This window comes from Staurois parvus, unplaced genomic scaffold, assembly GCF_062004578.1.
Source record: "Staurois parvus isolate SC_StPar_1 unplaced genomic scaffold, SC_StPar_1.0 ptg001432l, whole genome shotgun sequence".
Taxonomy (NCBI): Eukaryota; Metazoa; Chordata; class Amphibia; order Anura; family Ranidae; genus Staurois; species Staurois parvus.
This window is the reverse complement of record NW_028319228.1, coordinates 1,480,004-1,504,742: the sequence shown is the minus strand read 5'-3', so window position 1 is coordinate 1,504,742 and position 24,739 is coordinate 1,480,004. Positions and strand designations below refer to the sequence as shown.

Genomic DNA, 24,739 nt, shown 5'->3' with positions numbered 1-24,739 from the left:
AAATAATTTCAGACACATCAACTAAATGTCATCCAGTTAGGCTTTACAAGCTGAATCTTGTATAGGAGCTCCCTTTGACTAAATTTACCTTTGTGGTCGGGAGGAAAGGGGGGCTGTACATTTTTACAACACACACCCCTCAACTGCCCCCCCCCCCCACACACACACACACTTAAGCTGCAAAGCACCTGGACAGGGTTGTATAGTTTGCTTCATGGTGCAGTAAGATTCCCCCCCCATCACAATTGGTGGGCAGTACCATCCAGCGATTGTGGTACAGTGGTGCAGACTTTTAGGCGGTAAAGTAGGTTGTGAGGAGGCAACATAATGCATCCCAGCAGCCTCCCAAATGCCTTCTGAAAAGGGATCCAATATTTCTCCAAGAGAGGAAGAATCTGCACTAGGGACAGATCATTCCAACTATTATTTATTTAAGTGATATTATTTATTTAAATAACAAACATGTCTATACTTACCTGCTGTGTGCAGTGGTTTTGCACAGAGCAGCCTGGATCCTTCTTTTCTCAGGTCTCTCACAGGCTCTCCTGGCTCATCCCTCCTGTAGCGTGCCCCCATAGCAAGCAGCTTGCTATGGGGGCACCCGCTGCTCTGTGTGTTCTTTTTTCACACGGAGCCTCGGCTCAGCCCCACCCCCTCGCTTTTCTCATTGGCTCACTGGCTGTAATTGACAGCATGGGGAGCCAGTGGCTCTCGCTGCTATTTCAGTCAGTGAAGCAGAGGGAGTCCCAGGATAGCCGAGACTCCAGTGCAAATTGCTGGATCGAGAGGGGGGCTTAGGTGAGTATTGGGGGGGCTGGGGGAGGGGGTGCTGCACAGAGAATGCATGAAGGTAAAAAAAAAACCTTTAGCCTTTACAATCACTTTAAGGTTATGTTGCTTGTGCTCAGGGAAGTCCAATTCCTATTGCCTAACGCCCGGGACATGTAGTTCCAGACGCCGGGCAGGAAGCTTTTTTTTGCCCTTAGCCCTGCTGCGGGCAAGCAGCAGGGCTCACCTGTCAGGTGGAAGCAATTGGGCAGCAGTGCTGCTGCCGATTGCTTCCACACAGTGCACAGTGTCAGCCTCTCCTCGCCCCCGCTATATGTCCCGGGCTCCGCTTGCCTGTCTGCGGGCCCAAGACTTGTTCGGCGGGTGCTGCGGGATGTGGTATAGGGGAGGGAAGAGGTGAGCGGACACAGATCCCCTTCCCTTCTTCTCCTGATCCGGGAAAGAATGTAATGTGGTGCGATGTGTGCCGCATTACATTCAGTGTAGTACAGGGTCTTTTAGACCGTGCATGTCTCAAAAAAGAGAACCTGTCACCAAAAATCATCACATAGGGGACTTTTTGTGCCGTATGTGATTAAAAAAAATTTAATTTTTTTTTTAAATGGAAGTTACACCCAAGCATATAACACCCCCACATTTTTCAAGGCCCCCCACCCCCACATATGTACTCACGCACAAACCTAAAAGCACATATTCGGGCGTCTACACATGAAAACGTGGATTGCGATACACATGTTACATATCGCCACGCATGCCAGAATGAGAGCAATAATTCTAGCACCAGACCTCCTCCGTACACTATATGGATGACCTATAAAGGGCTTTAAAAGTGTCGCCTATAGAAAATATAGGGTACTAAAGTTTATTGCTGTTTCACAAGCACGCTCAGATTTAAGGTTTAACATGCTGTATATCTATTTACACGCTGCAACCTCGTCTTTTATATTTTAAAAAAAAATTGGATAATTTTTTGCTTTTTGTGCCCTAAAATTAACTTAAGTGTATTTTTTACTGGAATTTTGTGTTTCCTAGATCTTTGTGATAATATCATGTGACATAAAAAATTGGAACTACCGATATTTTATTCTCTAGGATCTCTGCTTTCACAAAATATATCATGTTTTGGGGGTTTGTGTCATCTTCAGGCATAAAACGATTTTTTAAATGTGTGCAAATAACGCAAAAATAGCTCTGGCAGCAAAAGGGATAAAGGATAAGTCCGACACTCCCCTTTCCTGACGAGCAGCCAATCGGTGCTCATTACATTGCAAGGCCTCTCCCCTCCCTGCTAGTCCCCGGGTGCAGTTCTGGAGACAGGCATGGAGGGGAAGATGAGATAAACAGTGCAATGTTAAAAATATTAAATGTTTAAGTCGCCATAAAACCCCTTTTGTTTTTAAAAGCCCCAGACAATACTTAAAGCAGATTTAAATACAGTTTTGGTTAAAATGTATGTTTTCTTTTTATCAGAACAAGTAGATTGTCATGAAGGACAAATAGATTGGGACACCGATTTAGTCCCTGGACATGTAGTTTTTTAAAAAAAATTTCCATATCCCTGTTGTGCTGATTTTGATTTTAGCAAAACTTAGGATTTAAGTATGAATATGGTTTCTAATATACTATTTTTTATGTTTTTTCAGGGTTTCTTTAGATACACTTGCTGCTTTGGTAAAATCAAGTAAGTTCTTGTCTGTATTTAGTGTCCTGTGGTTATTTTTTAATTGTTATTCCTCTGAGTTTAATTTTGCGTCAAGTATTCTAATTTAATAGCATTGCAATATTTTTAGAAAAGAAAAATAGATTAGACAGTTTTCAAGTCTGCATAAATAAACTGATGCCTCTATCATTCTGTGGAGAGAAGCAGGTGAAGACATTGTCAGGGGGAGTACTGTGATCTCTGTGATAGATAATACCTGGAAATTTTACATTTAAGCTGCTCATACATGGTTCATTTTTTTCGTGCAGCCATCAGGCTGAAAGGAAAAAACAGAACCGATTCCCCCATCCACACACTTGAGGTGGATGGGGAATTCTAACCGCTGTGCTACTGTATTCTGAATACTCACTGTCAGAATACACAGATCAGCACTGTGGTCTATTGCCTCCAGCGCTGATCAAACCGCTTTTATCCGACAGTTCAGTTGAACAGAAGTCAACTTCAACCACAGTGGCCACACATGGATTAAAATGAGGCCAGTCCCTGCTAAACCGGCCAAATTTGAATCCATTTATGGCCAGTTTAAAGGATAAGTTCCTCTTTCTGAACATGTTACACCTGGGAGTAACATGTTCAGTAACCTCCCCTCCGTTCCCCACACTCCCCTTGAGAGCGAGCAGAGGATCTTCTCCCGACACCTGTTGTCACAATTTAAAAAACGTTCCCAATGAACTGCTGGCCGCAGGTGCATGCTCTGTAGGCTCCCTCCAAAAAATAAATGCTCATTTTGTTACCTGCAAAACAAATGTGCATTTATTTATGTTTTTTTAAGTGAACGTAATCTTTAACATAATGCCTATTTTGCATGCACTTAAAATTAATAAAAATGAATGATATTAGATTCACTTTAGGTAGATTTTAAACCTACTGAAAGTACAAAAATAGTTTTAACAACCATGAAAGACTTCAACCTTCTAATATGTTCATAAGACTTAGTTGTCCTTGCCCAACACAAGACAAGGCAAAATGCCTCGTTTCCTATCAGGTCTAAAAAAGTTATGGCATGCCATACCTTTTCAGTGCAGCATGGGGTGACGCAAACTACCTCATTGGAATGAACTGCTGACCGCAGGTGCATGCTCTGCAGGCTCCCCCAAAAAAATTAAAAATAAATATGCAATTTGTTACCTGAAAAAAAATGTGAATTTATTTTTTTTAAATGAACTTAATCTTTAACATAATGCCTATTATGCATGCACTTAAAATTTATAAAAATGACTGATATTAGATTCACTTTAGGTAGATTTTAAACCTACTGAAAGTACAAAAATAGTTTTAACAACCATGAAAGACTTCAACCTTCTTTTATGTTCATAAGGACTTAGTTGTCCTTGCCCAACACAAGACAAGGCAAAATGCCTCGTTTCCTATCAGGCCTAAAAAAGTTATGGCATGCCATATTTTTTTAGTGTAGCATGAGGTGATGCAAACTACCTCATTGCATCACAGTGCGCTCAGTATAACGTAATAAAATGCCACTTTGGGATGTTTCAATAAAGTTTTCATAAAAAAGTAAACCTTGCAATGTGCTAGGATCTACGAATTGGCACCGCTTTGTTTTCCAGAATTTCAAACCTCGGTTGTCTTGTCAGTTTTTAGGGAGACACACTGGGATTTTTGACCGTTGCGGGGAAACCATATTAGCCATACAAGGTTAATTTCAGTGTACTGGCCAGACAATTTCAGAAGCAATATATATAATGACATATGGGGAAGAGTGGGCTACGTCCCACCCCCAGGCCACACTGTAGTCACGTTGGCTGCACTGGCTATAGTTCCAAAAACCAACCTAGCAGCTAAACAGAACTTTACTGAAGCGAGATTGCTACAAAATGAATTCAATCTATTGTACTGCTTTTTGCACTGAATATGTCTAGTAGTGTGTAGAGTTGTACAGTAATAACCGTGAAAATGTCCAGCCCTCGTTTAAATACTGATTGCTATTTACTTTGTAAATTAAAAGATATGATATACATGGAGGCCTCATTCACACTTGTTGCGTTGAGGGAATGTGCACAAAATTGCATTCTTTCCTGCAGCACACAAAAACATGCTGCTCTTTACTTACCTACAGCATTGTCATTAATCCTTAATTGCACCCCACATTACTAACACTTGCATGTCTGTGCACACCATAACGCATGGTATCGCAGCACCATGCATTTTGGTGCTGCACGATTTTGGAAATGGTGCAGGCACATTTTTTTGCCCATTTTTTTGTGTATTTTGCAGCCCATTGAAATAATGGGTTGTCCTAAACGTGCAAAAAAGGTGCATGCTTGGTCGCACCTTGATGGTGTGAACAGAGCCTGAAATTTAGATTCAGTCTGGTCATAAACTGTACAGGGTTCCTAACAATTTATCTAGTGCCAACATTTCTATAGATGCCACTATAGTCTAAACATCTGTTTTATACAGGAAACAATATAAATATAGAATTTTCAATAACTGTTTTTCTTTGTTTTTTTTTCATTTTATTTGATCCTCAGTATTTTTTTTTATTAACTTTATATCTAATTTTCAGAAACAAATGCCAGGAAAGCTGTAGATCGAGGATATGTCAATGGCCTCTTAACGATTTATTTAGACTGGCATCGTCATGACACTCGACATAGACATATGTTAATCCGAAAGGGCATTCTTCAGTGCCTTAAAAATATTACAAATATAAAACTGGGTAGAAAAGCTTTCTCCGATGCCAATGGTATGAAAATTCTCTATAACACTTCACAGGTATGTGTCCTACATTATATGCAAATTGAAATTATGCTCAGATATTGTATAATTCTGTCATAAAAAGGTGATGAAATGAATGGCTGGCATAAACAAATTTTCAGTTAAAGCGGTTGTAAACTGCACCAAAAAAAGAACAAAAATTGGGCCTCCAGGTGGTTTAAGTCAATGTGCTGGTATGCATGGCCTACTAGCACATTGTGACATACTTACCTGAAAACAAAGCCCTCCGGTGGTGGTGTTCCTTCCATTTTTGCAGGCATCAGCTGTATGAATGACCGAGCCGCCATGACGTCACTTCTACACATGGGCGCGGGAATCACGGCCACGACATAGAGTTCTGAATGGACTGCACAGTCCATTTAGAGCCCAGTGTGCATGTGGTGGTAACTTCACTGGCTGCTGCTAAAGTAAATATCGCCTAAACGGTGCGTGTTTAGGAAATATTTACTGTACCTATAGGTAAGCTTTAGGCTTACCTATAGTTAAAATCAACTTGTGACTTTTACTCCTGACTACCACTTTAAGGGGTAAATTGCAACAGTTAAATTCACAGATATCAGTAAAAGTATTTTTTCAACACTGTGTACCTGAATCAAAAAATTAATGTCACTATAAGGTGGACCAGTGATTGAAAAAAAGGTATACTTTGCTGCTAACGGTTTCCCTTTTTAAACTCACAATGGGAGGTTTTCAGTAATAAAGGCAGTGTTTCCAATCCAGAAAGCAGCAGACAGGACTAGGTGTGGCCAGGTGCTGAATGAGAAGCTACAAGCTTGAAAATGAGCAAATTCAATGCGGATAACTATGCCCCCCAACGTTTTTTCATCCCGCTGTAGTGCAAGCAGGTACAGTTTATGTGAGAGTGGCAACACTGCTCTAAATTCAGGAGCAGTGCAGCTCCAGTGCCACATCATCACAGGAAGCTGCATTAGGTGGACTTCACTGGCAGATTAAACTGGTATTTGTGGGACGTTGTAGTGCAGATGTCCTTAAGTCCTGCAGGACATAATACTTTTAAAACAAGAGTAGCATAATTTTTTTTTTTACCAAGGTAACAAATAGAGTTTTGCTAATATCAATGTGCCAGTATATCGGAGACAATAATCCAGAAAAATCCCAGGGATTTGTTTTCTGAGATTCCACTTTGAAATTAAATTAATGTTTTTGATCAAGAACATGTCAGTAGTCCTTTCTCTATTGAAGTGTGCAGTAGTGCAAAAAAAAAGTTAACAACTGAAATATTTTTCTAAAAACGTTACGACGCCAAAGGAAAATGTAGTCTGCTCTTGAAACCAATAGCTTTTTGTTCCTTTTTATGGTAAAAAAAGGAACAAAGTTCTGCATGTGCACAGGATCAATCTGAAACTGAAAGATTGTGGTGGCTTGTCAGAAAGATAGTTGGGAGGCAACAGCAGTTGTTTTGAATGTGTTAAATCAATGCATTAGCAGATTAGATCACCAGGATAAGAGTAGAGGTCAGACAATATTGTAAATAAAAATAGGATGGGATGGGTGTTTTTGGGATGCTCATAATTAAATAGTTGTTAAGATTAGTGGAGGTTTGACATGTTCTTTTGATTTCTTAAAGGATTGTCAGGCTGTTAGGACATTGGACCCTCTTGTTAATACATCTAGTCTTATAATGAGAAAATGCTTCCCGAAGAACCGTCTTCCCTTGCCAACCATCAAAAGTGCTTTCCATTTCCAGCTGCCTATTATACCTACAAGTGGACCTGTGGCTCAGATATACAATATGCCTCCTGAAGGTAGGTGTGCTGACATTCAGTTTTAGGGACCTGATCACCTTGTCTCAATGGACATATTGCAGATGATGATTCTTTTATCATATTATATCGTATTTTTATTTGACTGCCTATATTTATACCTCACTCATCTGTTATCTGTTATTATTTTTAGCTCTTCATTCTGGTTTTGATTGCAATGTAAACATACTGTAATCACTGGCTTCTTTTCTTGGTTACTGACACATCATGCACGTTATTACTTTGTTGATCAATAAAGACTGTAGGAAAGGTAGGTAGATTTGTTGCCCATAATGACAGATCTAATCCCAGCTGTCAGGTACTAACAAGAGGAATTAACAGCCTATAGTGACTATTGTCTTAAAGCTGAACTTAACTCAGTAAAGTAACTTTTTTTGTGCCACCCCCCTCACACTTACAGAAATTTTATGCACGCACGCACACACTGTGTATATATGTATTCATTGTTCAAAAATCACCATACAAAAGGGTGATCCAAAAAAATGGACAAAGCCATACATCATAGTGTTCAACAATATGATGTATGGCTTTGTCCATTTTTTTGCATGGTGATTGCTCAGCAATAAGTTTTTTTTTTTTATATGCAGTAATCCAATTTTCTTTTTTCTATATATGGCCTTTGGGAGGGCCTGATGGTTATGCACTGTGATTGATCATTGTTGTGCAGTCCACCCATATTACATATATATATATATATATATATATATATATATATATAGTATATATACAGGTGAAACTCGAAAAATTAGAATATCGTGCAAAAGTTCATTTATTTCAGTAATGCAACTTAAAAGGTGAAACTAATATATGACATAGACTCATTGCATGCAAAGCAAGATCGTTCAAGCTGTGATTTGTCATAATTGTGATGATTATGGCTTACATTTTAAGAAAACCCCAAATCCACAATCTCAGAAAATAGAATATTACATGCAATCAATAAAACAAGGATTGTACATAGAACAATATCAGACCTCTGAAAAGTAGAAGCATGCATATGTACTCAGTACTTGGTTTGGGCCCCTTTTGCAGCAATTACTGCCTCAATGCGGCGTGGCATGGAATCTATCAGCCTATTGCACTGCTGAGGTGTTATGGAAGACCAGGATGCTTCAATAGCAGCCTTCAGCTCTTCTGCATTGTTCGGTCTCATGTCTCTCATCTTTCTCTTTGCAATGCCCCATAGATTCTCTATGGGGTTCAGGTCAGGCGAGTTTGCTGGCCAATCAAGCACAGTAATCCCATGGTGGTTGAACCAGGTTTTGGTGCTTTTGGCAGTGTGGGCAGGTGCCAAGTCCTGGTGGAATATGAAGTCAGCATCCCCATAAAGCTCGTCTGCGGAAGGAAGCATGAAGTGCTCTAAAATCTCCTGGTAGACGGCTGCGTTGACCCTGGACTTAATGAAGCACAATGGACCGAAACCAGCAGATGACATGGCTCCCCAAATCAACACAGACTGTGGAAACTTCACACTGGACTTCAAGCATCTTGCAGTGTGTGCCTCTCCATTCTTCCTCCATACTCTGGGTCCTTGGTTTCCAAAAGAGATGCAAAAGTTGCTCTCAACAGAAAAGAGGATTTTGGACCACTGAGTAACAGACCAGGTCTGTTTTTCTTTAGCCTAGGTAAGACGCTTCTGATGTTGTTTGTTGTTCAGGAGCGGCTGGACAAGAGGAATACGACATTTGAAGCCCATGTCCAGGATCCGTCTGTGTGTGGTGGCTCTTGATGCATTGACTCCAGCCTCAGTCCACTCCTTGTGAAAGTCCCCAACACTTTTGAATGGCCTTTTCCTGACAATCCTCTCCAGGCTGCGGTCATCCCTGGTGCTTGTGCACCTTTTTTTTCCACACTTTCCACATAACTTTCTATTAATGTGCTTTGATACAGCACTTTGGGAACATCCAACTTCTTTTGCAATTACCTTTTGAGGCTTTCCCTCCTTATGGAGGGTGTCAATGATGGTTTTCTGCATAACTGTTAGGTCAGCAGTCTTTCCCATGATTGTGATTCCTACTGAACCAGACTGAGAGACCATTTAAAGGCTCAGGAACCCTTTGCAGATGTTATGGCTTAATTAGCTGATTAGAGTGGGACACTTTGAGCCTAGAATATTGCACCTTTTCACAATATTCTAATTTTCTGAGATTGTGGATTTGGGGTTTTCATGAGCTGTAAGCCATAATCATCACAATTATGACAAATCACGGCTTAAACTATCTTGCTTTGCATGTAATGAGTCTATCTCATATATTAGTTTCACCTTTTAAGTTGCATTACTGAAATAAATGAACTTTTGCACAATATTCAAATTTTTCGAGTTTCACCTGTATGTGTGTATATATATATATATATATATATATATATATATATATATATATATATATATAAAATCTCAAGATGCAGCGCATGTGCAGAGCAGACGATAGAGTGGGGCACATCTGTGCACATGTGGAAGATTTATTTGCATTCGCACAAGTGTCATATACAGCTTTAGTGCTCAGCTGCCAAGAACGGGGGCACAGATGCACCACTAGTCTCTGCCAGGTCCCAAATAAATGGCAGGGACTGGTGATTTTTTTGTGCCCGCTCAGGAAATATGGTTGCTTGGGAGCAAGATATGGGGGGAGAAGGTTTATTAAGCAGTTGAGTTCAGCTTTAAGGCTAGCTTCACACCTATGCAGTTTGCATTTGATCCGTTTCTGCAGTGCTTTTTGCGGTTTGTTTTGCATTTTTGCACATGCATTTTTTATGCATTTTTTTATGCGTTTTTTTGTTTCCAACATGCTGCTGGGCAGATTAAAATTCAAAATGCATCAAAAATGCATCAAAAACATGTCAAAAATGAATCAAAAACGCACTACGGCTAGGTTCACACCTATGCAGTTTGCGTTGATTTGTTTTTCTGCAGTGCTTTTTGTGGTGTGTTTTGCATTTTTCCATATGCATTTTTGCCAGGTTTTTGATGCGTTTTTTTCCAACTTGTTGCTGGGCAGATCAGAATGCATAAAAAACACATTAAAAATGCGTCTAAAACGCACTGCTTGCTTTTCTGCAGCCTCTCCTTTGAAGTCTATTAACCAAAAATGCAACATTTTGCTTTAAAAAAGTCTCTGATCCTTTCCAAAAAATGCATCGGGTGAAAAAAAGTTGTGAACATGTCCCATAGGAAATCATGTTAAATGGACTGCTGTGCGTTTTTTCAAAACGCAATGGAAAACGCATAGGTGTGAACCTAGACTACAGAGGAGTGAGCTCCCTCCAGGGACACATGCCCTTAATCTATCCACTGCTGTATGTGCTCCAATTTAGGAGACTCTGAAAATTATAGAGTTAGGACCACAGTATACAGAAGAGCCTTGTTGTGGGCACTGCGACTTACACATACAATTGCAAATGTGTTCAAACAAAACCTGTTTTTAACGTAAATGGATAGACAGGGCCAATTTGGTTGTTTTGCAGGCTGGCTGGTAAGTGAGCTGGGAAATCTTTTGTTTGTGTGTGATGTTAGTTCAGCTTTAAGTTAGAGCAGCCTGTTTTGGCCTTGCTAAAGATCATAAGCCTGGACTCTCTGAAAATGCCTTCATCTGCTAAAATCTTCCCTGAGCACCCACTTTTACAGTCTGTCTTGTACAGTGACGGATCTCGGCCTGAAAAGATCTGTGCAGCTCCAAGCATTTTGTTCAGCATGTGATTGGATATTCTTTGCAAAGTGGTTATTAGCCAAATTCACTTTGCAAAGTTACTATGCTCTGGCCCTTTAGCATGTCAGCCACACTGTGTTAATAACATACTCGCTTAGAGGGAATTGGCCAATGCTATAGCTAAGCAACAATTCTTTTTTTCTCCTAGTTGATGATGTAGTCGATGAGAGTGATGACAATGATGACACAGAAGCAGACGCAGAAGCAGATGCTGAAAATGAAGAAGATAATGAGCAGGTTTTCAAAGTAAGTTTGTAAGTTTAGTTTTGCAAGCTGCTTGACTTCTATGTCATACACGATGGTGTCTATTTGACTATTTGTCCGTTAATTCTTTTGAGAGTTTGCTACAATAATACGATTAAATGTGAAGGCTCAGGAAAGTGTAATTTTGATATTCTGAAATAAATAAAATACATCAATAATTTATGCCCCCATTACCTACAGCAGGGGTATCCAAACTTTCTAAACAAAGGGCCAGTTTACTGTCCTTCAAACTTCACGGGGGCTGGACTGTGGCCAGTTGGAGATGAAAATGTTCTGGCATCAGTGGTCATAAACAATGCCCATCATTGGTATTAGGGAATGTAATGGTGCCCTATTGATGGTATCAGTGGGAGGCATAGTGCCCCACAATTGGCATCAGTGTAAGGAATAGTGCTCCATAATTGACATCAGTAGAAGGAATAGTGGCCCATCATTGGTTTCAGTGGAAGGAATAGTTCTCCATTGAGGTATAGTGTCCCATCGTTGGTGTCAGTAAGAAGACTAGTGACCAATTGTTGGTGTCAGTGGCACTACTATTACTGGGAGTGCCCCACTATTACTGGGAGTGGAGGGAATGATGCCCCTGGGACAAAATAAAAGCAAGCAAATGGCCGTATTTGGCTTCTGGGCAATAGTTTGGATAACAGTAAATTACAACATGCCTTATGGTGTATTTAATTTTCCCACTGTGTGCAAGATACAGTTTTGCTCAAATGTTTGCATACCCTGGCAGAAATTGTGAAATTTTGACATTTATATTGAAAATATAATAGTACAACAGGTCTTAAACAAAAATGAGCTGTATGGTCGAGTTGCCAGAAAGATGCCTTTACTGCTCCAATGTCACAAAAAATCCTGGTTACAATATACCCAACAACACCTTGACACATCTCACTGGGCTTTTTATGGCGTTGGCACAGATACGGCTTCTTTCTGGCAACTCGACCATACAGTTCATTTTTGTTTAAGAACTGTTGTATTTTGCTCCTTAAAAAATACACACTGTCTTTTTCCAGAGCAGCCAGTATTTCTCCTGAGGTTACCTGTGGGAAGGGGCAGACTGACCATTCGGGCACTGCCCGAGGGCCCAGGGTCAGTAGGGGGCCCCATGAGATGCCCCTAGTACCTTTTATAGGCTTTGTTGGGTGTGGTTTTGAGTTTGGGTGAGGACACAGGGGCCCCATGATCCCCTATTGCCCGGGGTCCCCATGAGTTGTCAGTCCGCCCCTGCCTGTGGGGTTTTTTTTGCATCCTGAACAATTCTTCTTGCAGTTGTGGCTACAATCTTTCTTGATCTACCTGACCTTGACTTGGTATCAAGAGATTCTAGAACTTTCCACTTCTTAATAAGTGGTTGAATAGTACTGACTGGCATATTCAAGGCTTTGGATATCTTTTTATATTGTTTCCATCTTTATAAAGTTCCATTAACTTGTTGTGCAGGTCTTTTCACAGTTCTTTTATGCTCCACATGGCTTAGTATCTAGCCTGCTCAGTGCATCCACATGAGAGCTAACAAACGCACTGAGTATTTATACACAGACACTACAATTTAAAAAGCCACAAATGTGGGAAATTAATCTATAGTTGCCATTTTAACCCGTGTGTGTCACCTTGTGTGTCTGTACCAAGGCCAAACATTCCAGGGTATGTAAACTTTTGATGAGGGACATTTGGGTGATATCGGTTATCAATATAATTTAAAAAAGAGCCAAACTATGTAGTATCAAATGGCTTCATATGTTCACTATCCTTAAATAAAAGACAGTTTTTTGGCATGATCAGTCATATTTTCAATATAAATTCAGAAATTTCACAATTTCTGCAAGGGTATGCAAACTTTTGAGCACAACTGTATAGTTTTTGCCATATATGGATACTCTTGAATAAGGAAAAAGGACAGATGAGCTCTTCCTTCACAGCAATATAGCTTTTTGGTCGTTGACTCTATTACTGCACCCTTGTACACATAAACAGTCCATCCTAATATAGATGCTAGAGCCCGACTGTAAACCTCCAATTCTTTATTAATTAAAAGTCTGTAGCATTATACAGCAATGAGAACCCTAATGCGTGTTGGCTAAAAAGCCCTAATCAGAAGGAGAGATCTGTACCCACACAGCTGCATTAATCCTTACATGTACAATCCCTCATTCCTGCTGACCCATGACAATTGCAGCTGCCAATCATAAAACATTGCTCATTACAAACAAAGGCAAAATCTTAATTTATAACTGATAATTACTACAATGAGCTCCATCATACTTCTATGTTATCTCAATGTCTGCATATGAAAATATACAAAAGTGCAAGAGAGATACAAACGCAATGGGGGGAATTCATCCAAACTGGAGCAGCCAGAATCTGAAGCAGCTGTGCATGGCAATAAATCGGCTTCTATCTTCAGCTTATTCAGTTAAGCTTTGAAAATGAAAGACAGAGGCTTTATATTGCACACAGTGGGAACATGAAATATTGCATAAGAAGAAGGCATTGGAAGTTTTTAGCTGGGCTCTGAGATTTTAGGACATATTTATATGCATATTGTCTTTTCATTTTGTGTTGAAGAAATCTGACCATGTTAGCAACTTTGGGGTTAAGTGATAATAGTTTTCTGCCTTTACAAAGTTAAAGGCAGCAATTAGTTATCATTTTGCTTGTTTAGTTTGAGCCATTATTTCAAGCTGACTTCAGGCAAATATAAAAAATGACATTTTAATCTGGTTATGTACTCTTAAAAAAAAAAATAATAATAATAAAAAATAAATAAATATATATATATATATATATATATATATTTATTGAAAGTACCTGCATCCCTTTTGATATCAGTCCCCTGTAACCCCCTGCACCATTTTACCCAGATTTGGAGAGATGGGGTCAGCACTAATGCAGGCCATATATGGGTCGAAAATCGGCCAATTTTCGGATTAGTGGATTAATAGGTCGGCCGTTTTTCAGTATTTTGGCCGATTTTTTTTATCGGTAAAGTTTGAAAAAGATCGGCTGATTTTGCCGATCGGCCGATTTGCCCATCATTGCCGCAAAAATCGGCCGATCGGCAAAATCAGATCTTTTTACCGATAAAAAATCTGCGCATGAGCAGTGACCTGCAAGAGGAAGACAAAAAGAAGAAGAGGAAGAAGAAGAGGAGGAGGAAGAAGAAGAGGAGAAGAAGAGGAGGAAGAAGAAGAGGAGGATGATGAAGAAGAAGAGGATGATGAAGAAGAAGAGGATGATGAAGAAGAAGAGGAGGATGAAGAAGAAGAGGAGGATGAAGAAGAAGAGGATGATGAAGAAGAAGAGGATGATGAAGAGGATGATGATGAAGAAGAGGATGATGAATAAGAAGAGGAAGAGGATGAAGAAGAAGAGGAAGAGGAAGAAGAAGACGATGAAGAAGAGGAAGAAGAGAAAGAGGATGAAAAATAAGAAGAGGATGAAGAAGATTAAGAGGAAGAAGAAGAAGAATTCCAGTCTGGCAAAAAGTGTCTCTGCAGAGAGCTCCGCTATTTCTTTGACAGTTCTTTGACATTTATAGTGGCTGCAACAATGTATCTATTTGTTTCTGAATAAAAACATCTGTATCCGAAATGGATACAAATAGATACAATGTTGCAGCCGCTATAAATGTCAAAGAACTATCAAAGAAATAGCGGAGCTCTCTGCAGGGACACTTTTTGCTGGCTGTAGACGGGATGAAAATCGGCTGATTTTTTTTTACCGTTCCTGGTAACGTCGGCTGATTGAACGACCGATTTTTCGTTTTTTTAAAGAAAAATCGTCCGGTTTTCTCCCCATCTATGGCCTGCATAATAGTCCGTCAGGATCTGTTATGTATGCTGACAGGAAATATGCTGAAAATGAGAAGAACAGACTGATGATCACATCAGTGTTCTGCTGCTTTTTTATTATGCAGTGATAGGATTGGGGGAAGGTCATAGACCATATATATCAGTATACGAATGAATATTTCTATTTTATTGATAATTCTTTTTTTCTATTTTGCTGTTGCTTTTTTTTATACCAGAATGATGACATAGAGACTGACATAAGTAAACTCAAACCTGTACAAGAGTTGGGGCGATCTGCAGAAGATTTGAAGAAGATATATGAACGTTTTTTTCCAGAGTTAAGAGATGATTTCCAGGTGAACATAAAGAAGCATTACTGTGCAGAAATTGTCTGATAGTTCCACTAATTGTAGAATGGCATCTCTACACATTCTGCATAACGGTTTGCATATCCATAATGAATATTGGTCTTTCCTGTTAATCTCTTTTCCTCATATCCAATTTTCGAAAATGTTAAATATTTAGTTTTATAGGAGTAAAGTTTATTAACAAAATCTAAAAAATAAACAGGCAAAAGTTGTAAAAAATTTACATAATAAGACATCAGACAGTGTCTACATTTTGTTTCAAGGTTTGAAGGAGAAGTTTTTTATATATAAAAAAATAAGTTTCAATACTGCAAGCCACTAAATGTATACATATACTTCTTTTTACAGGTGTTAGAGGTCATTAGTAGCACCACCTGCCTGTACAAGGCTGAAGATTGTAATTTTTAAGAGGGATAGACATGGTTAAAATGAGAGTAATGTCTGTATCAGGATACCCATTACCCTATTACAGTATTTGCTACAATCATTTCATAACAGTTCCTGCCCCCCATCTCCGTTACTTTGTTAGGTTCCCACACTTCCTAGACATATTAGCATCAGAGCCAATGTGAAGCCTTGTACAGGCTAACAAGTATAAAGAGGTATGGATCACTTTGGGTTATATTCACAACATACTTCAGCTACTTTCACACTGATCTGTAGCAAAAGCGCGCTAAATACACGTATGCGTGTTTTTACCATGTATGCAGGGAATTTTACACAGGACTTGTGTCTCAAAAAGCTCATCAAACCCAACACGGGTGCATTTTTTATGTGTTTTTGATGCTTTTTCCATGCATTTCAGTGGGGATGTGCGTTTTTGGTGTGGGTTTTTTACCGCACCAAACCTGCACCAAAAATGCAGCAAGCGGGATTTTACTAAACACAGCAGACCCACAAAGGAACAGTGTGAAGAGTTCCATAGGAATGCAAAAGCGGAAGAAAAACTGATCAGTGTGAAATCTGCCTTAACCCCTTCGCGCCTAAGGGTAAAACAAATATTAACGCTTAAGCACAATTTTGCAACTTTGACATGTGTTATCAAAACCGACCATATCATCACAACTACCTTGTGCATCCAGGTGGATTATACCTTGTTTTTTTAAGGATAAATTTGGCTGTCATTTGGTGGTAAATGGTAATGGATTTTTCTTGTTTTTATTATTGAAAATAACCTGGCCCAAAATAGTAAAAACAAATATTTTTTTCTAAATTTAGCTGTACATTTCTTGCTACTACCATAACCTACCACCAAAGAACAACCCAAAATAAATTCTCCTGCTCCTGACTATCACATCAATACCACATGTGTGTATGTTAGTTGTTTGTACCCATAGTACGGCATAGAAACAATAGTGCACATTTTGTTTTGGGTTTTTTTTTATCCTGCCTAAAGTACACTGACATTAACTGACACTGATACTAATTTAAAAATTAAAAAAAAAATCCTAACCAGTGAAAAAAAAATATTGACTCTGACCCTACCTTGACCGTTGACCCTGACCTTGACCCAAACACTAACCCTGGCACTGACCTAGATCAAAGCTTGATCTAGGTTTTGTTTTTTTTTTTAATTATTTTTATTTATCTATTTTTTGTTTACACACACACGTTTTATTTTCTCTCTGAAAAGACAGAGAGAGATACAATATATCTCCTCCATTCAGAAAGAGAAAACACAAGAGCGGGCTTCACAGTTTTGATTACTATGATAGTCAATCAGAGGCTATCACAGCGATCAGGTGACCTGGAATCAGGAGTTCCGGGTCCCGTGTGTTACCATGGTACCCTTGGCTCTGAGTGAGACCCCAGTCTCTGTGCTGGGAGCACACTGTGCAGCGTGCTCCCAGCACAAAAGACAGGTACACAAATATGCAACCCTACGGAAAAAATCCCAGTCCAGTGGGGCCGTATATTTGCTTACAAGTGACGTGAAGGGGTTAATCCACTGCACTGTTATTTTTAGGGTGAAATTCCAGCTTAAGCCTAACTAGCCTTAAAAATGCCCCTTGACCCCTTCCGACATTTATGCTCCCTAACCTTTCAAAAACAATGTATATACTTAACTATTTTCAGCCCACTCTGGTCCAGCCATGTGATCTGGCTTCCCTTTGTACGCCAGCAGTGGGAGCTCTGACAACAGATGGACCATAGAAGTCTATGGGTGATGTTCCGCTCCCAGGCATTACCAGCAGTTGTTGAGCGCTCTTTTCTCTCCCTTGCAGTCTCTGATGGTTGACCAAGGGGATCATGTGACCGGACCAGACAGTTCTAAAATTATGTAAATGTATGCATCTTGTTTATACTGGGGAATGGATGGAACACACTAGACATGGATGTCAGATGTAACCATCTCCTGCTGCACTTTGTGGTTCCATATACCAACCCTTAGATAACAACAGGATATAGTAGTGACCTACAGACTTATGGGTCGGCAAGGGGCAGGCATCTAAAACATTCAGAAGTATTCCAAATTTTGAAGATCTTTTCACAAGATTATTTCAATGTTGGCAGTATACCAGTTAAATGTTTGCTCTATGGGGATTGTATATTTTGAGATTTTTTTTTTAAATGGCAAGAATCACTTTGCTGTTAATGAATAAAGTGCAGTCACAGTTAAAAATGGAATCTTATCATTTAACTCATTTTTTTTCAGTTTACATAATCTCTTTTTTTCATACATTTTTAACTAAGGATATGTCATATCATGGTTATGGTTAGTACGTATCTCAGAATAATAGACAATATAGGAGTTGTATGTAACCCCATTCATATAGCAAAAAAAAAAAAAGAATTGCAGCTTACCTTTTTAAGATTCTTTTCTGGAACTGCCAGCAAAGAAAAATTCTGCTTTATGTGATTGTAAACCTTTATTTTTTTTAATAAAAAACATGTCATACGTACCTGGTCTGTGCAGCAATTTTGCACAGAACAGTCCCGATCCTCCTTTTCTTGGGTCCCCTGCCCATGCTCCTGACTTCTCTCCCTGCCAAGTTCCCACCATAGCAAGCCACTTGCTATGGGGGCACTCATGCAGGCTAGCTCCCGAGCCAGCTCGGTGTGTCCATAGACACACACAGCATGACTCCGCCCCACTCCCTCCTCACTAGCTATGATTGACAGAAGCGGGATCCAATGACTCCCACTGCTGTCTGAGCTCATGAGGAAGGAGAGATCTGTTGCTCTCATGCACTGTGTTGGATCGAGATCAGCTCAAGTAAGCATAAGGGAGAACTGGGTAGGAGGAGCTGCACTCAGATGGCGTAATGCATAGAATGCATTAAAGGAAAAGTACAGCCAAAGCTCTTTTGGCTATACTTTTCCTGTAAATCACAGGAGTGCAGTTCATTCTGCACTCCTGTAACCTGTTTTCAGCTGACCACTGTCGGCTGACATCACTCAGCTGGTTCAGGCTGGGGAGAGATCGCGACTTTAAAGTCGGTATCCACCCCAGAGTCTGGAGCGCGACCTGGTTCAGCCTCTCAGTGACGCGCTGAGAGCCTGACCCAGCTGCTCCCTCCCCATCTAAAGTCCAACACTCCAGTGAGTGCTGGGGGGGAAGACCAGACAGTGATGTCTGACAATCACCACTCTTTGCTCAGAGCGGCTGTGAGAACTCAGCGATCAGCGGTCATTTGATTGCTGAGTTCTGACCCTTAGAGCCAGCGGGGGACAAATGCAGCATCAGAACAATGCTGCATCCACCTAGGTAAGTATTTTTTGCGGGAAAAAAATCAAACCCTACTTTTAAGGCAAAATAAACCACCAGCCTTTAGAACCACTTTAATCCTCTTTGAGGGGGACTGGGAAGCTGTGTGTATCATAATTAAGCCTGTCTGGAGGCAGATATTTTATCAGTTTTACTAGAATTGAACACTGTCTGTCTTAACATAAGGGTAAAGGTTTAGGGACTCCATTGTATGTTAATAGGAACTGGAGTCCACCAGTCCCCATCCCAGATATTAGGACAGATTATGCTGAGCTAGCTGAGAAATGCTTGCAGTCAACTATGACGCCTTCTCTTTAGAAACCCCTAAAAGATTAAGAAATATTTGTTAAATATGTTTTTAGGTGTGCTGTGTGAATAGGAACACATAACAAACATATAGTGGGGTTTTCTCAAAAACTTAAAAAGTAGAAATACACTTTAAGCAAGCTGTATTAAAATGTTTAACCATGTAGTTTATTGGATATCACAGAATATGCTGTCTTTTTGTCTTACATTTATGCCAAAGGACTTTGAATTGGTGTCAAATGAGCCAGTACGTGGTGCAAACCGTGGCGGACCTATCATTGTCCCAACTGCAGAAGAAGAACCAATTTACAATCCAAGACATATCATTAAAGAGCTGACCAGAAAAGGCAGTAATATTTCTTTAGAAGATGAATGTAAAAAAAGACCAAACTTCTTAGATGTGCCAAAGAAAGAAATAAAGAGAGACCACAATGGCTCCTTTCAGCAGACTCAGGGTGATACAGAGAAATCCTCATGCTGCTACTTGAACAGCGATGTTGTTAGAGATCTTGACAGACTCTCACTGCAAAAGTCTTCAGCCAATAATCTTTGCAAAAATGGCTCTGCTAAAGACAAGCCTAATTTTTTATCCCATTCCTGCAGTAAACCTGTCCAGAATTCATCATGTGGTAATAACTTGTTTGATAAGCATTCAGTGACTCTAGGTCCTTTGTGTTGTTCTACTGTTTTACCCGAAGATGAAGAAGACACTAGTCCATTAAGCAGTCAAGTCTTACAGGGTTTGCTGGATACTGAAAACTTCCTGCCCCTTCACGATCCTGACCTTTACATAGAAATTGTGAAGAATACCAAATCGGTTCCAGAGTATTCGGAAGTGGCTTATCCGGACTACTTTGGCCATGTGCCACCATTCTTCAAAGAGCCCATATTAGAAAGACCTTATGGTGTACAAAGGTGAGTCATACAGTACATCTTATTAAAATAGGGCATTTATCAAACAGTGACAACAATCCTTTTGGAAACATATTGCAGTCTACATTCCTATTGTTCATTTTGCTACTGACCAGATCCAAGAAGTTTGATTTCTTCTATAGTACAATGGGATAGTTCCACAGTTGCGTATTAACTTAATATCTGTAAAATTACAGTACACACTTGGTTATAAATAAAAAAAAATCCATCCATACCTTACTGTTGCTATATACTATTTATTCAAGGAGTGGTAATTGGTTTGAAGCAAACTTTTTACCTCAGCTTAGAAACCAGAATGTATTTCAAAGTGATCCTTGATATTTCTTATGCTATCCCAACCTTTGTAACCTGTAATAAAGCTGTACGGACAGCCCAGTATAACCCCTCTCACTCCTAACATGCCCCAGTTTTTTTCTTTAGGAAAATGAATGTTTTTTCTCTGCTATGAGAGAAGGAAACCATTTACTTTTCCCTAAACAAGAAGACTCTTCAGAAGCTGCAGAACCACTGGAGTTCATTTTTTGCAACTTCTGGATCAGCTACTCTTGGGCTTTGCTCTTGAGTGCCATATCTGGACCCTACCAGGAAACAAAATGCAGTGCTGCCCTCTAGGCACTATTTGGTGCTCATCTGACGCAACGTGTTGGGTTGACTGCCAGGCACTCTAAAGGTCCAGGGCTGTGGTCCATCTGTGGTGGAACCCTGTCTCTAAAGTAGGGTATGCCCACTGGAGGGATGAAGACTGTCTGGCAGTGGGCATGTTACCTTGGATCCTGTTTAGCACTCTCTAGCCTGTTGACATTTAGAGGCTGCAGGGTGTACTCCAGGCCATTATTGTGGCAAGTAAGGTCCTTGCATTGTATGGGAGCCTGGTGTGCGCTTCTATTAACTGCTCCGGTTGCACCTCCACAAGGGTTAATACCAGAGCTCTGGCCAAAGTTCCTTACAATTATGGGCCAGTGGTGGGAATACAACTCTTTTAAATCTGAAGCCTAGCACCCCCCTTTATGAGGTTTTGCAAACAAAAGAAAAATTGGAACCCAGCAGCTGCTCTACTGACCCTGTTTCCCTTTTCTGCACTTTACATTTTAGCAGTAAGTTGGATCTTGGGCATAAGGTAGGCAGTTCTGTGGTCCTTCTGCATACCTGATCCACTGACTTTCCAGGGTGGCTTACAGTGTCCCTGACCATGGGCCTAATGCTGACTACTAGAGCACTTGTCCCTTGCTTGAGTTTTCAAGGTCAGGGCAGTCTTCCTTTTCTCTTCAAACCTGAAACCTACTCTGCATTTTTGCTGCAACTGTGGCAAACTTTTATAGCAGGATCACTATCACAGGAGTCACAAGGATGATTTTTTGCATTCTCCTTGCACAGGGCTCAACAAACCCCAGGTCGCCATGGTGACTAGAAATTGCGTCCTGGCGTCTGGGTTCACACACTGCTCCTGTTGACTTCAATAGGAACTTGTGGCCCATAGACATCCATGGGAAGTCGCCCCCCCCCCCCCCATAGACTTCAATGGGAAAATGCCTCCTATAGACCTCAGTGGGAAACCGCCTCCCATAGACTTCAATGGGAAACCGCCTCCCATATACTTCAATGGGAAACTGCCTCCCATAGACTTCAGTGCAGAAACTCCTGTCAATAGCAATCCTGTGTGAACACTTATATCTTCATGGCACTCTACTCTTTCAGTTGCGAGTCTGGAACGCACCGTTACAAACTTGCACAGGACCCTTTTCATAATGGCACCCAAAACACAATGCATGTGGATTGCATCTGTATAAACCACCTCACTAGATACACAAAATATCTAGCCTGTCATGTGAATCTGTGAGTTTCAAAACAAATCCAGAATCACACGTGTGAACCAGGGCGGCTCCACTCACACCTGGGCAGTTTGGGATTGCAGCATAATCATTGTGATCGCAAAACGCATTATTTTCAATGGCGATGAAAACATGGTGCAGGGATGAAAGTACTTTATCCCTTGGCTATGAGTTGGGTACATGAGGAGGCTCAGATCTGCAACAACCTTTCGACAATCAGCTGTCTATAAAATCTCCAGTTTGGGTTCTCTTATGAGCTCCCACCCTTTTGAGGCTTTCTAGTGCACTCACTAATACAGCCTGTTTGGCATAGAGACTCCATATAAGGTGTTCTTCCTCCCAAGCATTTTGACCAGCAATATCCTGTACAGGAGGGGTTCTTTAAAATTGGTAGACCCAAACATTCCTGTTTTTGAGGAAAAGTCTGGAAGTTCCCATGTGTGACCTGGATCCCAAAATTCTCCAAACTAGAAGCAAGTTCTCTTCTCAAAGAAGGGGCATAACCACTTGATAGAGCAAAAAAGCCACTTTCAGAGGTGTTTAGCATTTTTTTATATCTCTGAACACAGCTCCATGATAGGCAGTGTAGTCTGGCATTGTATAGGAGGAGCAAGTGCTACTTGTATATATTACCGGTACTTTACATTTTAGACTATTCTTGTGGCATTTAGGCCCACATTTTCACAATGCATGACCCTTGCTGGCTCCTCCCAATATGACTGTATGACATGCATTGTGAAAATATTGGTGTCATGATGCCGAGAACAGCATATCTACCCCCATGTCCCTAATGTGGACCCCACGGGGAACTGATTGTCACAACAATGGTCTATAATATATTATATACGAGGATCACTAGCTCCACCCACACAGTGTCAGACTGAATGACCCATTCAGGTGCCCACATGTAAATATCAATAGTGTGATCTCTTCGGTGCAGCCAACCTGATCTATACTTCCTGGTTTCTTTGCTTATTTTGCAGGATTGCATCAAACTGGCTCAGGAGAACATGGTACTCAAATATATCAAGCTCCTGGCAGACTCTCTCAGTTGGCTCTCCAAGATCATTCATATCTTCTGTACCAGGAACTGGTGTGCCACCCTTCTTCTCTGTTGCAGCTTTCACAGCTTGGCTTAGCTCCCAAGGTCATGCGTGTGAGGGGTATATCACATTGTGTCATTCCTACACGCCTGAAAACAAGGAAATTGACCTCTCGCAAAGTCTACCATTGTACTTGAAAAGCTAATTTTTCTTGGTGCAGGACAAGGATTCTATTCACAGACTTTCTCAGTTGAGTAAATCCCATCGTTTGGCTTTGAGTACCATACAGAGTCATATCTCAGACTTCACAGTTCTTTTACAGAGACTGCTTGCCTCTCACACCTTAGGCAAAGCTTTTATATTGGATATTCCTCCTGTACATTCTTCAGTGACTTTGTGGGATCTCAACCTGGTACTGTCAGCTCTTTGAACCTGCTAGGGATATTCCTCTGTCTACTCCTACTTGCAATGTTGCCTTTTATGTTGCCATGGCTTCTGCGAGGTGAGTTTTTGCGTTTGTAGCTTTCTCCTGTAAAGAACCCTTTCTTATGCCACACTAGGACAAGGATTTTTTGAGGTTCAGAGTCTCTTCTTAAAGTTCTTTCTTTTTTCCACCGTATCCAGAATGTTTTTCTGCCGTCTCTGTCCTACTCCTAAATATCCTAGGGGGGTTTCCCTCCATTGTCTGGGTGTGGTACACTCTGTTCAACTTTAACTCTTGTCAGTCCAACTCTCGTTCTTAAAAGTTCTAGTAGGGGACAGCCTGCTTCTTGTTCCACGAACGCTAGATGAATTCAACCACTTGTCTTTCAAGCTTTTGATGTCAAGGGAAACATTCCCCCTTTCCTGGTCAATGCCCACTCCATTAGTTCAGTTATTGCTTATTTCAGCTTCAGTTATCTGTTTCTTAGATTAGCAAGGCGTCCTTCTGTTCTCACATTCATTACATTTAACCAGGTGGATGTTCAGGCCTTAGTTGATACTGGCTTAGTTTGTAGGGTTCTTCAGGCACCCCTGTAGGCTTTATTGAACTGTATTTGTTAACATGTTGGTTCTTGTAAGCCTGTTAGCCTTTGTTTGCTGTGTTGTCCACTCCTCCTTGGACTGCTTTTGGACATTACTATGTACCTGAATACTCATCCTGTGTCTTGTAATGTAGGATTTTGAATTACTGTAAAGACCTTTTATTAGACTACATTACAAGACATATGTCTCTCCCCTCTGGTCTCATGATCTCCCCTATTGTTTGCTAACAAAACTGAGCATGCTGGGAGTGGGAGGTGTTATACTGACCTGCCCAATACAGCTTTGTTAGCAAGTGTCCAATGTCTTGAAGGTAGCTGCATACCCCTATGTACCTGAATACTCATCCTGTGTCATGTAAGATACTAAAAAAAACCCAAAAACTTATTGCAACCTCCCTCATGTTACCATTCCCTAGCAATTTCTAAATAACACTGGCAAAAACATTGTACAAATCAATCTCAACTTCAGAAGGTAAAAGACCAAGCGGAGAGTACATTTTGCCTGAATTCAGTGATATGATTCTTCCTTTGCCAGCTGGTTGGAATTATTTTTTTTTCCAGTGCCTGTGCTGTCAGCCCTAAATTTGTGAGTTTGATCATACTTTTGTAAATATCTTATAGCCAGCATTTATGTCAACATTTTTTCTTCTTTTCAGGGATGTCCTGCCGCTCAGATTATTTGCTATTGCAGTGGAAGCATTTATTCCTTCCTTAACACGAAATGGAATAGTATAA

At 40.4% G+C, this 24,739-nt stretch overlaps 1 protein-coding gene across 3 annotated transcripts in view; it reads left to right on the top strand.

Annotated features, from left to right (window-relative positions):
* Positions 1-24,739, top strand: part of AGTPBP1 (ATP/GTP binding carboxypeptidase 1) — a 208,424-nt gene that overhangs the window by 103,169 nt on the left and 80,516 nt on the right. For all 3 annotated transcript variants that reach the window (XM_089662110.1, XM_089662111.1, XM_089662112.1), the window contains 6 exons: positions 2,433-2,470; positions 5,034-5,242; positions 6,834-7,011; positions 10,882-10,979; positions 15,028-15,147; positions 19,395-20,089. In XM_089662110.1, the coding sequence (XP_089518236.1) occupies positions 2,433-2,470; positions 5,034-5,242; positions 6,834-7,011; positions 10,882-10,979; positions 15,028-15,147; positions 19,395-20,089 (1,338 nt within the window). The remainder of the gene's footprint in view (positions 1-2,432; positions 2,471-5,033; positions 5,243-6,833; positions 7,012-10,881; positions 10,980-15,027; positions 15,148-19,394; positions 20,090-24,739) is intronic.